The sequence below is a fragment of the Canis lupus genome, chromosome X (genome assembly GCF_011100685.1).
Source record: "Canis lupus familiaris isolate Mischka breed German Shepherd chromosome X, alternate assembly UU_Cfam_GSD_1.0, whole genome shotgun sequence".
Lineage (NCBI taxonomy): Eukaryota > Metazoa > Chordata > Mammalia > Carnivora > Canidae > Canis > Canis lupus.
The window spans coordinates 85,602,224-85,616,992 of record NC_049260.1 but is presented as its reverse complement, the minus strand read 5'-3'; the positions used below and the strand labels follow the sequence as shown (position 1 = coordinate 85,616,992).

Genomic DNA, 14,769 nt, shown 5'->3' with positions numbered 1-14,769 from the left:
TCTGTGGGTATAGATCTGCCTCCATTTCCCTATTACACTGAGAACAGCCTGGATCCCAAAACACACATTTTAAAGTCAAAAGACTTTTTTAATTCATTGGTCAGGTCCGGCAAACTCACCTAAAAATGCTCCTGAATGACCAAAGAATCCCAGACCTTTCTCCAATAGCTGCTATTTACACCAAGCATTACATCATAGAATGATGTTATCAAAGGTCCTTTTTCTATTGGTAACCCCTCACCCAAGCCAAGAGGTCTTCATTTACAGAGCATTTCTTTCTGGCAATAATAGATTCTACCTTTCTAGACCTACAGCAAGTTGGAGGAACACTATCTGGCCTTGGTCTTTGATCCCCTGAAGTCCAATGTAAACACAAAGTCAACAGAACCACTTGAGATTATCTTTTCTTAGGCCTCTGGGGCTTGATTTAGTGGCATGATCTTTAAGATTACTGGTTGTCTTTAGCCTTTCAAACAAATATTCCTAAGTCTCTATTGCTCATCTGGAACTGAGCACATGCTACTATGTACTCCTACTTACAATTTTAAGTCTGATCCACCCAACCAAGCTCCAGAAGGTTAGAAAAAATACCCCTTACTTCTCTGTATTCCCCCATCATGTCTTAGACAGAATTGGGCATTTGTAGTTGCATAATTTTCAGAACCAAGCTCTAGAGTTCTATTGCTTGGGTTTGAATCTTGGCTCAGTTACTAAGAGCTATGTAACCTTGGATATGTTCTTTAACTTCTGTGTGCCTCAGCTTCTTCATTTGAAGAGAATATATACCTCAGGAGGTTATGGGAATTAAATGAGTAATACACGTGAAGTGCTGTGTGCTTGGCATACAGTAAGTATTCCACAAATAGCTATGACAAAGAGGGGAACTGACAAAGGAACAGTGATTCCAATTCTTGAATCACTAACATTGGATGGGCCCTATGCTCCCTCATCTCTCTTAGCCTTAATCCTGCCCTTTATACTTTTATTTTATTGTATGTAGGTCCCCACCCTGATGATGGATACCCAGTTTTCTGAGTTCACACCAGACATCACTCCCATCATGCTGGCTGCCCACACCAACAATTATGAGATCATCAAATTGCTTGTCCAAAAACGAGTCACTATTCCACGGCCCCACCAGATTCGCTGCAACTGCGTGGAGTGTGTGTCCAGTTCAGAGGTAGACAGCCTGCGCCATTCCCGCTCCCGGCTGAATATCTATAAGGCTCTAGCAAGCCCCTCGCTCATCGCCTTATCAAGTGAGGACCCCATCCTAACTGCCTTCCGTCTGGGCTGGGAGCTCAAGGAGCTCAGCAAGGTGGAGAATGAATTCAAGGCTGAGTATGAGGAGCTCTCCCAGCAGTGCAAGCTCTTTGCCAAAGACCTGCTGGACCAAGCTCGGAGCTCCCGGGAACTGGAAATCATCCTCAACCATCGAGATGACCACAGTGAAGAGCTTGACCCTCAGAAGTACCATGACCTGGCCAAGCTGAAGGTGGCAATCAAATACCACCAGAAAGAGGTAAGCTGAGCTTTTTTCTGCTTTCAGGAAATCGTAAGCCCTCCAGGGTCCAGTGCAGCAGAGTAAGAGTCAGCATTTTCTCTCTACCATTTAGCCCTCTTACAAATGAATGGTTCAACAGGCCTCAAAAAAACAGTAGGCTTATTTATCTAAGATACATACAGCCTCTGCATATTTTCTGTATGGACAGATAACTAGGAAAAACACTGACCAACTAATTTGTTGATGGGGAAGTACTCAGTCTTTTTAAAAATGCTTATTCAGCACTTTTCTAGGTGTTTAGGATACAGAAAACAGGCACTGACCCTGCCTTCATGAAGCTTACAAGCTAGTTGTGGACATTAAGTAAATGATCACATTAGTAAATATGTAATTACAAGCAATGTAAGTGATCTGAAGGAGAACTTCTATGAGAACTCATAACGAAAGACCCTACCCTATATACTGGGGCCATGGTAGTTAGTAATCAAGGAGGGCTTATGGTCTGGATGCTTTTGGAAATGAATGATTATTGTGAATAGCATCTTTGATTAAAGGAATCTGAAACACTAAGGTTGTGTTTCATAACTGCAGCTCCCTGGTCCACTTTACATGAATACTTATGTTAAGCTCAAAAATCTCTCTTGAGATGCTTTCAGCATTTTACTAAGATCTTTAAGATGAAATTGTGACAAGGGGTAGAGAATTCAGCAGTTTTCCTTACCTTGCTAAAATGCAGTTCCACCTTTCAGAAGTCTAATGGAGATGACCTTCAAAGACTATTACCCTGAAGAGATGTGACATTTGAGACTGATGGGTAGTTGTGTCTGTCAATACAAATAACTTTCCAAAAAAACTAAAGAGATGTGACATTTGAGACTGTATGGGTAGTTAGTTGTATCTGTCAATACAAAACTCTTCCAAATAACTAAAGGAATTAGGGGTTATTTTTTCTTTTTTTTACTTTTTTTGTTGTTGTTATTGGTGGTGGTGGTTAGTTGGTTAGCTGACTGGCCTTTGAACTAAGGGTTATATAGGCAGAAGAAAAACAAGTTTTAAATATGGATTGGAGGAATAGGGTCCTTGAAAAATAAGTATATACCCTATAATATGGCTCAGTACCTTTAGTCTATTGAAATAATGCTATCAATACAAGAATTCAGTAATCAACTTTGATGTAAAAAATTATTGTAAAAATCTAGTTGGGTAATAGTGAGTTAATAATGTTCAGAGTTACATAATCCCCTCAGGAATAAAATCTTAACTTTAAATGGAATATAATTTACTATTTCCTGGAAGGCTTTTTCATTGTTGGCTTTTAACTCATTACTATTCCTACTAGCACTCCAGTGGACTCCCAAAAAGAATTTAACTTGGTGATTCAAAAATAAAAAAGCTCAGAAGAATGAAACAAAATCTGATTCCAAAGTATGACTTTGACATGGAGTAAAATAGGAAAGCTCTAATCTCTTAGAAAACAGGTGTAAAACTATTGTATAATCTTTCCATGTGACATAGACCCTTGGGCATTGTCATATGGACATTTGTCAGATATTCCTAAAAAGTCCTGATTTTATATATTGTCCCATTTGTCAGATATATCATCCAAAAGTCTTTGAAAACTTTACCACTGTATTTATCCCTTATTACCATTGAAGTTAGGCAGAAAAAAATATTATAATTCATTTTACAAACAAGAAAGAACTATATTTCAGAGATTTGTTCAGGATTATCAGATAAAGCCAGAAGTAGAACTTTCAGACTCCTGGTACAATACTGTCTCTGAGTGTACTCCATCTTCTGCCGTGTGGGATTCTTTTATGCTGGTTTTGTACCTCCAAATTCACCACCAGGTAATTTAAGATGAACACACGTTCTTTGATTTGTGAATGAAAGTTTATTAGTTAAAATCTGTTAAAACACATAGCAATAAAATGGCATGGATCAACAGCAAATAAAGATGATATTCAATTATAATTTAATGACTGACATTGATCATCACATAAGGATACAATTATGTAGTTGCAACCTCTCATGCACATTAGTCAAACACAGAAGGATAAAGACTTGTGCTTCCTAGTTCATTGCCAGCTCCAACCTATCTCCCTGGGTTTTCACATCTTTAAGTTTGTCTCAGAATGATGAGCTTGTCTCCCCCTTTATCCCTCTGTGCCATACAAGAATTGGCTTTGGTGTTAGTCTCAAGAAGGTCCAGAAAAGGGCTAGTTTAAATAATGCACTAGCCACTCTCTCCATTCTCCTGGATTCCAATCAGAGGTATTCAATCAGTGTACTGCTAATTTAATTAACATATCTCCCTCTAATTGGGCTTTTAAATGCATGACCTGTATTGATCGCCAACCAGCTATTTCTATCAATATCAATGACTTGGGGTTAGTTAATTTGCATATTACAAAAACAAGGCTTTGTTCATAAACCTGCTTAGGAACTCTATACCATGGCTTTCCACTCTAAATAGCCGCATGACTATTCTATACAACTTACTGCTTTTCTTCTCTCCTGAAAATACTATTCCTTACTCGCTCTTGTTCCTAAGTATTTTATCATTGCCTACACTTACTTCTTATCACTATCAACACTATACACACTTAATACCACAACCCATTGTTTGGAGCGGGGTTACACTTGAATAGTTCTTAAACACATATCATCACACAAAGCAAACATTGCAATATATTTTATCTAATCCTGAGGCATCATTATAGTACAATCTTTCCACGTGACCCATGGAACCAGGAGGCTACCCAGCTTCACACATCTTCCAGTTTTGACACATAGTTGTTTTATAGGCTGCTTCAAGCTTTATCTTGTTTCAAGGTCTGGAGTAGTCACACAGATTTCTCTTGATGTATTTTGATGGCCTGCTTGAGGTAGTTTGCTTGCTTGTGGTTTCTCATTAATATTAACAGTTTTAGTAAGCTCACACTAATCCATTGCAGAATTGCTATAAAGTCTATATTCCAGAGTTCTACTTAGGGGAATAGCCACCCTTCAGTATCTATCATATATGAGGAGCACCAGATCTGTCCATTTACAGTGAAATTGCTCACTAAATAGAATTTGTAACAGACTGATGGTCTCTCCTTGGATGTTTCCGGATTTTGCCGAAGTACTCCTGCTTTGGATTTTATTTTGACACAAAATTATAGCCAATTTCCTAAAGTCCAAATTCCTAGTGGAGAGTTTGTATCTTCCCTGGCTGTTTTCAAACCTTTTTTTTTTTCAAACCTTTAATTAAAACATAGATTCTATCTTTTAACTTTAACCAATTCCTCTGTGATTCTTCTTGGTTGCTACATGTATAGATTTCCTTGTTTAATTGTTATCACAAATCCTCCTTGTAAAACTGCTCCTAATGGAATGGTGGGATAAACCATTTCTTCTTGCTTTCGCAGCACTATATTTTAATTTCACATAGTCCCTTTGTGCTGCATCTCTTATTTGTCATTTTAGACATACTGCGATAGCTAGAGTCCCTTACTCTAGGAAAGTAAGGCTTGATTTGTCCACTTAGTGCAGTAGCCAAGTCCCTCAATCTGATGTCTTGTCTGGCTTGTAATTACCCACAGTAGTTGCTTGATGATCAAACTTTTATTTTTCCTCTTTGTGTCTTTGTGCACCTGTCTAAGTGTCCTGGATCCTCATCTACTCTGTCTTTCCACGTAGCAGTCTATTATGGAACTTTCTCATAGTAACATGTTTGAGTAGCTCCCTAAGTTCCTCTCATTTTCGAAAGGGTCTGTGGTAGCTTTTTTTTTTTTTTTTTTTTTGATACAGCAGTCTCTTTCTGCAATTTGTTACATAATTATCCTGAAATTCAGTAGCAAGACTGACTTATGCTTCTTCTGCTACTGCTCATCCACATTGGATCTCTAATTTTCCCCCACATTTACCTTTAAAAGCAGCTAATTATCCGTGTGTGTAGACCCTGCTTAGGATTAGATACAGCATCTGTCATGTTGGCTAGCTCTGGAGCTCTCTGTATTCAATGTGTTTTTAATCTTTTTGCCAATAATATGCTTTAGGGCTCAATGAATTGGGTATAGTCTGTTTTCCACCAGCATGAATTAACTTCATGTCATTTCTTCACAATTTGAATACACCAATTTGTCCTAAATACACTTTAATGCCTTTACCAGTTGTTGCCCATGTTGTAGGACACAAAGGTCATTCTCTAGGAAGGAGGACCATAGTGATCATGGGCTTCTCTGAAGGGTAGCTATTTCTCCAAATGGAAATGAGACTGCTGTACAGCATGGAATGACTACAAGCAGTGAATTTCCCACACATTTATTGGGTCTCTTTCTGTTCTGATATGGGGAGGGAGGTCCTCCAACTATTGCATTTTACCCTTCTGCTATTTGTAGAATTATTGGGGCTTAAATATCAGTTCCTATTTTATTCAGATTCATCATTGCTTCCATTTGTCAATAGTTAAGATTTCTATGTCAAAGTGGCAGCAGGTTCACTATAATAAGCCTATCAGCTATTCTTTATAAATCTAGCTATACCCAAGAAGATATATTTTATCCACTTCTATTTGCGGACCGTCACGTCTGAGCCTATGCCATGAGTGTTTGACTCTCCACTGGTGAACACTCCTCATGGGGCTTTGTTTAGATGTTCTAGTACTGGCATACTCATATCATTATATGATTTAATTAGTCCTTTCCATTTGAGGAACAATATTGAAGACTAGTTGCAGTGTGGGTCATCGTTTGAGGGAAAAATCCTGCATCGGAACCTCTTGGCCTCGGCTTTTTCAAAGGTTTCTCTCTGCAAAAGTTATCTGAAAAGCTTTCTACTGTTTTATTATCCGACAGATGGTGCTTTTTCAAAATTGCTTCCCCTGGTCTCCTATAGCATCCTTTGGTTGACACATCCTCTCCTAAAGGCCTAGTAAGGAGTTACATCTTTTCAAGTAAAAGTGTTCCAAAACTGTCTTGTCAATGTGATGTATTCATTATAATACAATCCTGGGGAATATTCCCCTTTTGGTTTCCATGTGCAGAACAATACCATTGGGTTCTATTATGTGATAGAGTCTGTGAGGTCTTCACTCCGCTATTAGATGAGGAGTTTATTTTTTTGGTATTGTTTGCTCCTGTTATTAGTAACCCTAACAGGAGAACAAGGACAGGTAGAGAAAGAATGATATGGCTAACGTTGGAGCTTTTAAAAGAAACATAAAGAAGAAAAGAGATTAGCTTCTACTGGAAGTAAATCTAGTATTGCTTGTTCTATAAGGTATTAGTAATGAAAATATACAGAAGTAGGAGAAAACTCACATTGCTAACATTCAGAAAAGTCTGAATCTATTTTAAAAAGAAAAATGATCAGTTCTCACATGCTGCTGGGGGCAAATTAAATTTTAACCACTTCTTAAGTCCTCGTTTATGCCAGAGAGTACATCTTCATATAAGTCTTCTATGTCTAACATCGCTTGATCTATGTCAAAGATTAAGTCTCCATCTTCTCTTGGTGTAAGTATTGACTCTAAGTCTGAGAAATCAGAAAGGTCTGGGAGTGAACCTTCTTCAGGAGAAGATGCATCTGCTTCCATCTGTTCTGCTCTATCATTTTGCTCTCTACATGGAATTTGTTCTTGTGAAATCAGTTGTAAAAGCTCTTCAGCTATTCTTATTAACTGGGCTACACAATCAACAAGTCCACCAACCAGTTCGGGGATTGACACAGGCTCCATGCCTCAATGATCTCCTCAGTAGATAAATATTACTGAAAGTTGTAGCAAATGGGCTCTTGGTGATAATGGATCCTGTGGGGCTGATAGTTCCTGGGTTCTATGGTTGGTTTGGCCAAGAAATGAGGCTGTTGATATGATTATGATGATGATCAAGTACAGAATGAGGCCAGTGGTCCCACAGCACTTTTTGATAAAGTTGGTGAACCTCCCACAAAATTTATATATGGCAGTCTTGTTTGTGTTGGTAGTAAACTGTTATTACAATGACCACCAGACAGACTGCCACAGCCAAAAGAGAACGGCAAAGCAGATCTAATAATAGAAAAGAGAAATACAAAGATTAGTATCCTTGAGCCTTTATCCATCCTACAGGTTCTGGCTATAGGATAAGGATGAAAGAGTATTCCTAGTTATTCACCCTCCTTTTGATGGTCTTATGAGGATCTCCCACTCATACTCGCTTTCCTTCACACTTCTCATTGTCTTTATCTCTTCTTAGAGGATTTGAGAACAAAGTGGGCATAGGTTGTCCATCTTTCTTGAACATCTCTATTAAGGGAGTTACATTCACTCAGAGTCTTTCAATTAATTCTGTCTTTATTAGCACCTTTACCTCACTGCCACTTATATCTGGTGCTGCTAAATTCTTTGTCTTTTTAGTCTTCTATTCATTAAGGCTTCCTATTGCCCCTGCAGCCTGGGGAATTTGTGAAACTAAAGTCCCACAGTCTGTCTTTTGCCAAATTTTGGACAATTTCTGTTATAAAATTAGTTCCTGGATAATTTCCTATTACTACCAATATTGCATATCTAACAGCTAGTTCCTTCAATATTGTTTAAAGTTACAGATATATTATTCTCAACTGCATGTCTGGTGTGCTCTGCAAATCCTCTTCCTGAGGAATTTTATACTTCTATAAGACAATATTCTTTGTTTAAAAATCTAAAGATTGGCCCAGTATAATCTACTTCACACATTGGTCTGGTTTCACATGTACCACTCCTCTTAAAAATGAGTTTGTTGAAGATGCAGGTTTTTAGTAATTTGACATGTTTCATGTTGTTTACTTGTTTGTTGGTTTGATTCGTACTTTTTTGTTCCTACTCTTTCTCCTCTGCTTACCTACGGCATTCATGTCCATATGCCATGGGGCTGCACGTACCTGTTTTGTGACCTTAAATTGAACTGACAAGGGAGTTGAGTTTGGACTTGGAGTCCCCAAGACTGTAGAGTCTACATTAGTTTTGGGGGTCAAATTGTCTCCACTTTTACTCTAAATAGATTATTCTTTCTGTTCTGATAAGTTGGTACATGTCCTACCTGAATTGCTACATTTCTTTCATTGATTTTTTTTCTTATCTTCCTCCACCAGATTGTTTTTCCTGCAAGAGACCAGTCTGTAATGTTCCATTTATTATGGTATACATCTCCAATCCATGGCTAATCAGTTTAGCTATATATCATTGACCAATTTTTCCTTGGGTACATATATGCACATTGAATTTCTAGCCACCAGTCCTACAAATGGGGCGGGTTTTATTTCTCCAGACTCAGTTGAGCTTCTCCTAGTGGAAAGTATTAGGAAGCAGCCATCCATCTCACTCCTTTAGGAGACTGCCAAATCCATCAATGCCCTGTTTCCAGCAGTTCTGACCAGAGTAGGGCCCAGCAAATCATAGGCACTACCTCCAGCTAACTGTACTCCTTAGACCTTTATCAGGGTATAGCAAACCATTGGCCAGATGATCTGTGGTTTTTGCATGGAACTTGCTGGTCTCCATGGGGCCAACTTTGACCCACTCAGCTATATACTATCTCTACTTAGCATAAGTTCTTTCAGAACCACACATTTTTTTTAGTCCAAAACCCTGACAGTAGGTGTGAAGTTTGCCTCAAGAAGGGTGACAACCAGGATGACCAGAAGGCATGATTATTATTGGAGGTTACTTCTCATCTGAAATATGGGAGAATGGGCACTGGAGGTTATTTTATTAACTTAAAGAATCTCTGCCTTTTGATTAGAGAAAAAAAGCAGTCTGGTGGAAGGAAATAAGGGAAAGAAATCATTAGAGGAATTTGGCATTAATGTAGAGCATGGATCAACTCATCAGAAAGGAAACACAGAAGAAAGGTGTATATTAAATACTATTAAAGAGTACCATCACATTTTTCAAAGGAAGCAATAATAGACTACTATGGTACCCATAGCCCAAAGGCACAAGAGGAATACACTCACACAAAACAGATTTAACTTCTGGCTTCTCCTTCGTTTTTTTTTTTTTTTTCTCAGCTCCTCTACCTCCCTCTTGAACTCTGTTATTCCTCCTCTTGATCAACAGACCTCCAGTTATTCATATCTATGTGTTTCATTCTATTTGATTCTCTCTGTATCTCCATCTTCCACTATTCCTTCCCGCACCTTTTCTTCCATCTCTCCTTAAACTGAGCAAAATTTCAAAAATAAATTATATTCCACTTATTGAATTGATATTGTATTGATAAAGTTTTACATTAGACAATATAAATGTAAAAGGCAGAAGAGTAGAACATTGCTGTTTTACAAAGATAAGTGTGGTCACTTTTTACTTATGCAAACCTTGATCTGTTCTATCACTTGGTCACCTTTAAAGGGAATACATTTCCTGACTTAGCCTTAACTCTATTGACCATTGTGTTAACTAATCCACAGTTCCTAGCTTCAAATCATCTTGGAACCTAGGATCTGGAGGGTATGGGGAAAACAAGGAGGGTGTTGAGAAACTGCTGAGTCCTATAGTACTAAGAAAGAGTACAACTATAGCATCAGCTTATTCCAGTTGCGGTAATTTTTAAATCAAGCAGCCCCTGCTTGGTAAGTTTACTAAGGTAAACTAGGTACCTTAGTTTGCCTAAAACGGGTATTTTGGATAGTTTGTGCCCAGCTCCAACTTACCTTAAGGGCCATTTTTAAATATATCTCTTAAGCTTTTTCAGTTTAATTTGTATGTATTTTTTATTGACTCCAAATTGGTATATAACATTAAATTAGTTTCAGGTAGTCAACATAATAATTTGATATTTGCATGTATCACAAAGTGATCACCACAATAAATCTAGTTACCATCCATCACCATACAGCTGACTCCCTTCAGCCTTCTTGCCTACCACCCAATCCTCTTCTTCTCTGATAATCACCAATCTGTTCTCTGTATCTATGAGTTTTGTTTTGTTTATTCATTTGTTTTGTTTTTAGATCTCACATATAAATGAAATCATATAGTATTTGTCTTTCTCTGCCCAACTTATTTCACTTAGCATAATACCCTCTAGATCCATCCGTGTTGTTGCAAATGGCAAGATCTCTTTTTTTTATGACGGAGGGGTATTCTGTTGTGTATATAAACCACATCTTCTTTTCCATTCACCCACTGATAGATATGTATGTTGCTTCCATGTATCTTGGCTATTATGCTGCAATGAACATGGGGTATGTGTATCCTTTCAAATTAGTGTTTTTATTTTCTTCAGATAAATACCCAGAAGTGGAATCACTATATCATATGGTAGTTCTATTTTTAATTTTTTGAGGAAACTCCACATTGTTTTCCATAGTGCCTGCACCAATTTATATTTCCACCAACAGTGTATAGTGTTCCTTAAGGGCCTTTTTATTAACTGTTCCCTCTGCCTAGGATCCCTTCCCCTAGGGGAAAAAATGGCTTCTTGTCATTCTGGTCTCAGTTTAAATGTCATCTTCTCAAATTTCTTACCCTCCAACCTAAAAAAGCTCCCCTAACCATCCCTTTCTCATTTATCTGACAAAGAACATGTAACCAGAATAAAGAACCCCGCTAATCCCCATGCCCCCCTGAGATGTAGGTATCCCCATATGAAAGCCTGATGGCTCAGTTTAGGTGACTTTTGCAAAATGACAGGCCATCGGTGGGGGGCCACCATCCACCCACTGCCTGCCTGTGCATGGCCAGGTGGACAGGTGCCCTCAGGCACTGCAGGTCCACGGAAGCTGGGGCATTCAAGGATACGAAGTGTCGGTGTCTCTGATGTCAGGTGAACAGTCCCGTGTCCACGGACTGGGAGCTGGAGAGGAATCTGTCAAAATGCGCAGAGAAGTAGGCTTGGAACAGGGCAGCTCTGGAGGCCTGGGCTTAGGGTGGAGTCTCAGGGGTGATCATTCTGCAACGTGTGGTTTGGGGAACACTGCTGACTAGGGGGTGGTTGGTGAGTGAAGTGGGTGAATGAAGTCAAAAGGTACACACTTTCCACTATAAACTAAATAAGTCACAGGATGTAATGTACAGCATGGTGACTATAGTGAATAATATTGTATTGCATATTTGAAAGTTACTAGGAGAGTAAATCTCAAAAATTATCATAACAAGAAAAAATGTTTTGTAACTACATGTGGTGATGGACGTTAGTGACATTTATTGTGGTGATCATTTTGCAATATATACAAAGATCAAACCATTCTGTTGTATATCTGAAACTAATATACTGTTTTATGTCACTTGTACCTCACTTAAAAAAAAACAGGGCCCCTAGAACTCAATGATCAAAAGATAAACCAATTAAAAATGGGCAGAAGATTTGGACAAACATTTCACAAAGGAAGAAAAATAAATAGCTAATAAGCACATGAAAACATATTCAACATCATTAGTCATCAAAGGAATACAAATTAACATCACAATAGGTCACCACAACATACTAACTAAGCTGGCTAAAATTAAAGACTGACAATACCAGATGTTGACAAAGATGTAAAGCAATCAGAATTCTCACACATTGCTGGTGGGAGTATAAAATGGTACAACCTCTTTGAAACTGTCTGGCAGTTTCTTATAAAACGAAGCAAGCATCCACCTGATCCCGGCAATTTCACCCTGTGGTATTTAACCAAGAGAAATGAAATTCACAAGAAGACTTTTAGAAGAATGGTTATAACAGCTTTATGCATAATAGCAAAACAAAAAAAGCAGAAAGAGCCCAGCTGTCAATCGAAAGGAGAATGGATAAACAAAATGAAATATATTCATATAATGTAATACTAATCAGCAAGAAAAAGAAAGTCACTACTGATAGGGACCACAGCATGAATGGATATCAAAAACATTATACTTAATGAAAGAAGCCAGACATGAAAGAATACATACTATAGGATTCCATTCATATGCAACTCTAGAAAATGCAAAATGACCTATGATAGAAAAAAATCAGAGAAGTGGTTGCATCTAGGGGAGAACTGATTGGGAAGAGGCACAATAGAACTTTCTGGGGTGATGGTAATGATTATATTTTAGATAGAGTTTTGTGTTACAAAGGAATATGAATATGCATTTGTCAAAACTCACTAAATAGTACTCGTAAGATTTGTGCATCTCATTGCATGTAAATTTTACTTCTTCCAAAAATGCAACCAAGCATAATCCCCAGCCTCAAGAACTATATATTAGATGAGATGACATGCCCATAAATAACTATTCTAATAAATACTCACATTTGTAGAAGATCTATTGTTTCTGTGAAACTCACTTGTCTTATATTAGGACATTTAATTTTCACAGTAACTCTATGAAGTTATAGATAGAATTGAGAATCAGAGAAATTAACAAGCTTGCCCACAGTCACAGGGTAAGTAAAGATGCAAAACCAAAAGTCAGTCCAAGTCTGACTCCTAAAAGTCCTATGCCAGATGGCACCAATTCAGGTGCCTACATAGGAGCAAAATTTGCCTTATTCAGGCCAGAGCTGACAGTTCATTTTGAGCAGGGATAGAACTAGAATGTTAATCTCATTTGCCATCCCTGGAAACTGGATGAATTCCAAATTAACTGTGAGCCCTAAAGCAGAGGGATGGAGACAGCCTGATCAGTGCCCTCAAGGATCCCCATCATCTGTGAAAGAAATGCTGTGTTCTTTTATCTGCCCTTCCACTGACCTGCTGAATTGGCCCAAACACTCAAACTACTCACTTGTGATGGACCCGAGATGGATGAGAAAGTCAAGGTTCCAACTCCTGGATATTTTCAGGACTTTGGCTTTCAAGCGAGGATGTGAATGTTCCTGTCACAACTTAAAAAAAAAAAAAAAGAAGGATAAAATTGCAAAATCAATATGTAAAGATATCCCTGATCTGTGGAGACACAGGCAAGATAACCTAAAATTTCTGAGAGCACAAGGCCCTTCCTAAGTGAGCTGGTCATCAGGAGCTTTTTTTTTCCACTGAGACATTTGCTCATTCTGGGCACAAGTTGAAGATGAGGTTTGTCCCCAAGGCAAAAGGAGTCTACTATCCCAAAAAGGAGAGATCTGCATAACATTTGAGGTGAGCATAATGGATTGGAAATTTGAGAAGCCTGAAATGCAGGATTAGTTTTCTTCACCTGAAGTCAGCTGAGTTCTAGGCTCCTTCCTGAGCAGGGAAAAGCTCTGTGAAATTTCCCACCGTCTCATGGTACTTCAGAGACAAATTCTCACTAGAGGGAAGAGGACTGCCACAAACACTACCAGTCCCTCCTTCAAAATGATACCTAGAGTTTGAAGCTAGGAGGCTGTGGGGTTTCTAACGAGTTAATCAACTCAAAACCATCCCCAAAGGGTACTGGGACAAGGTGCCAAAACATCTTGAAAAACAAAATTGGAAGACATACACTGCCAGATATCAAGGTTAGCTTTATAGCTACATAATTTTGACAGCATGGTACAAGCACAAGGACAAACAAATCAACAGAACCCTGGCCAGTACCTCACACCACATACCAAAATTAATAATAATAATAATAATAATAATAATAATAATAATAATAAAATAGTAAATGGATCATGATAACATGACCTAACATGAATGATAAAACAATAAATCTTCAAGATCAAACCATAGGTAACTATCTTCTTGACCTTGGTAGGCAAAGATTTCTTATTTGACAGAAAAAAATATTAACTATGAAAGAAGATTTCATAAAAATAAATAACTTCAATTTATTAAAAGACTCCTTAAAAGGGTGAAAAGACCAACCACAGACTGGGAAAAAATATTCACTGTATAACAAAGGACTTGTATCCAGTATATACATATATTTTTTACAGTTTTTCAAATCAATAAGAAAAAGAGAGAATCCAATTTTTTTTAAAAAGTTTACAAAGAATTATCTTTTTTCTTTCCCGTTTTTTTCCTGTATGCTTTTTTGAGTTCGATTTGCCAACATATAGCATAACACCCAGTGCCCATTCCGTCAAGTGCCCCCCTCAGTGCCCGCCACCCAGTTACCCCAACCCCCTGCCCACCTCTCCTTCCACTACCCATTGTTTGTTTTCCAGAGTTAGGAGTCTCTCATGTTCTGTCACCCTCTATGATTTTTCCCAATTATTTTCTCTCCTTTCCCCTATAATCCCTTTCACTATTTTTTATATTCCCCATATGAGTGAAACCATCTAATGTTTGTCCTTCTCCGATTGACTTACTTCACTCAGCATAATACCCTCCAGTTCCATCCACGTCGAAGCAAATGGTGGGTATTTGTCGTTTCTAATGGCTGAGTAATA

The 14,769-nt window shown here is 38.1% G+C and overlaps 2 protein-coding genes across 3 annotated transcripts in view; one reads left to right on the top strand and one right to left on the bottom strand.

The window, feature by feature from the left end:
* The window catches only part of TRPC5 (transient receptor potential cation channel subfamily C member 5), a 182,543-nt gene that overhangs the window by 63,681 nt on the left and 104,093 nt on the right, over positions 1-14,769 (top strand). Inside the window, exon 4 of the mRNA XM_038588105.1 lies at positions 1,001-1,522. Within this exon, the coding sequence (XP_038444033.1) occupies positions 1,001-1,522 (522 nt within the window). The remainder of the gene's footprint in view (positions 1-1,000; positions 1,523-14,769) is intronic.
* TRPC5OS (TRPC5 opposite strand) lies at positions 3,379-14,748 on the bottom strand. Of its 2 annotated transcripts, XM_038588103.1 has the most exons (4): positions 14,689-14,748; positions 13,200-13,299; positions 8,548-8,609; positions 3,379-7,538 (listed from the first exon to the last, which is right to left on the bottom strand). In XM_038588103.1, exon 4 carries the CDS (start codon positions 7,224-7,226, stop codon positions 6,894-6,896), a length of 333 nt encoding a protein of 110 aa, XP_038444031.1. In that variant the 5' UTR covers positions 7,227-7,538; positions 8,548-8,609; positions 13,200-13,299; positions 14,689-14,748; the 3' UTR covers positions 3,379-6,893. The 2 variants fall into 2 exon arrangements, with proteins under 2 accessions (XP_038444031.1, XP_038444030.1); XM_038588102.1 differs by lacking the exon at positions 8,548-8,609.

Excerpts from the sequence above, each read along its gene's own strand:
- TRPC5OS (XM_038588103.1), bottom strand. The coding sequence starts at position 7,226 with ATGGAGCCTGTGTCAATCCCCGAACTGGTTGGTGGACTTGTTGATTGT.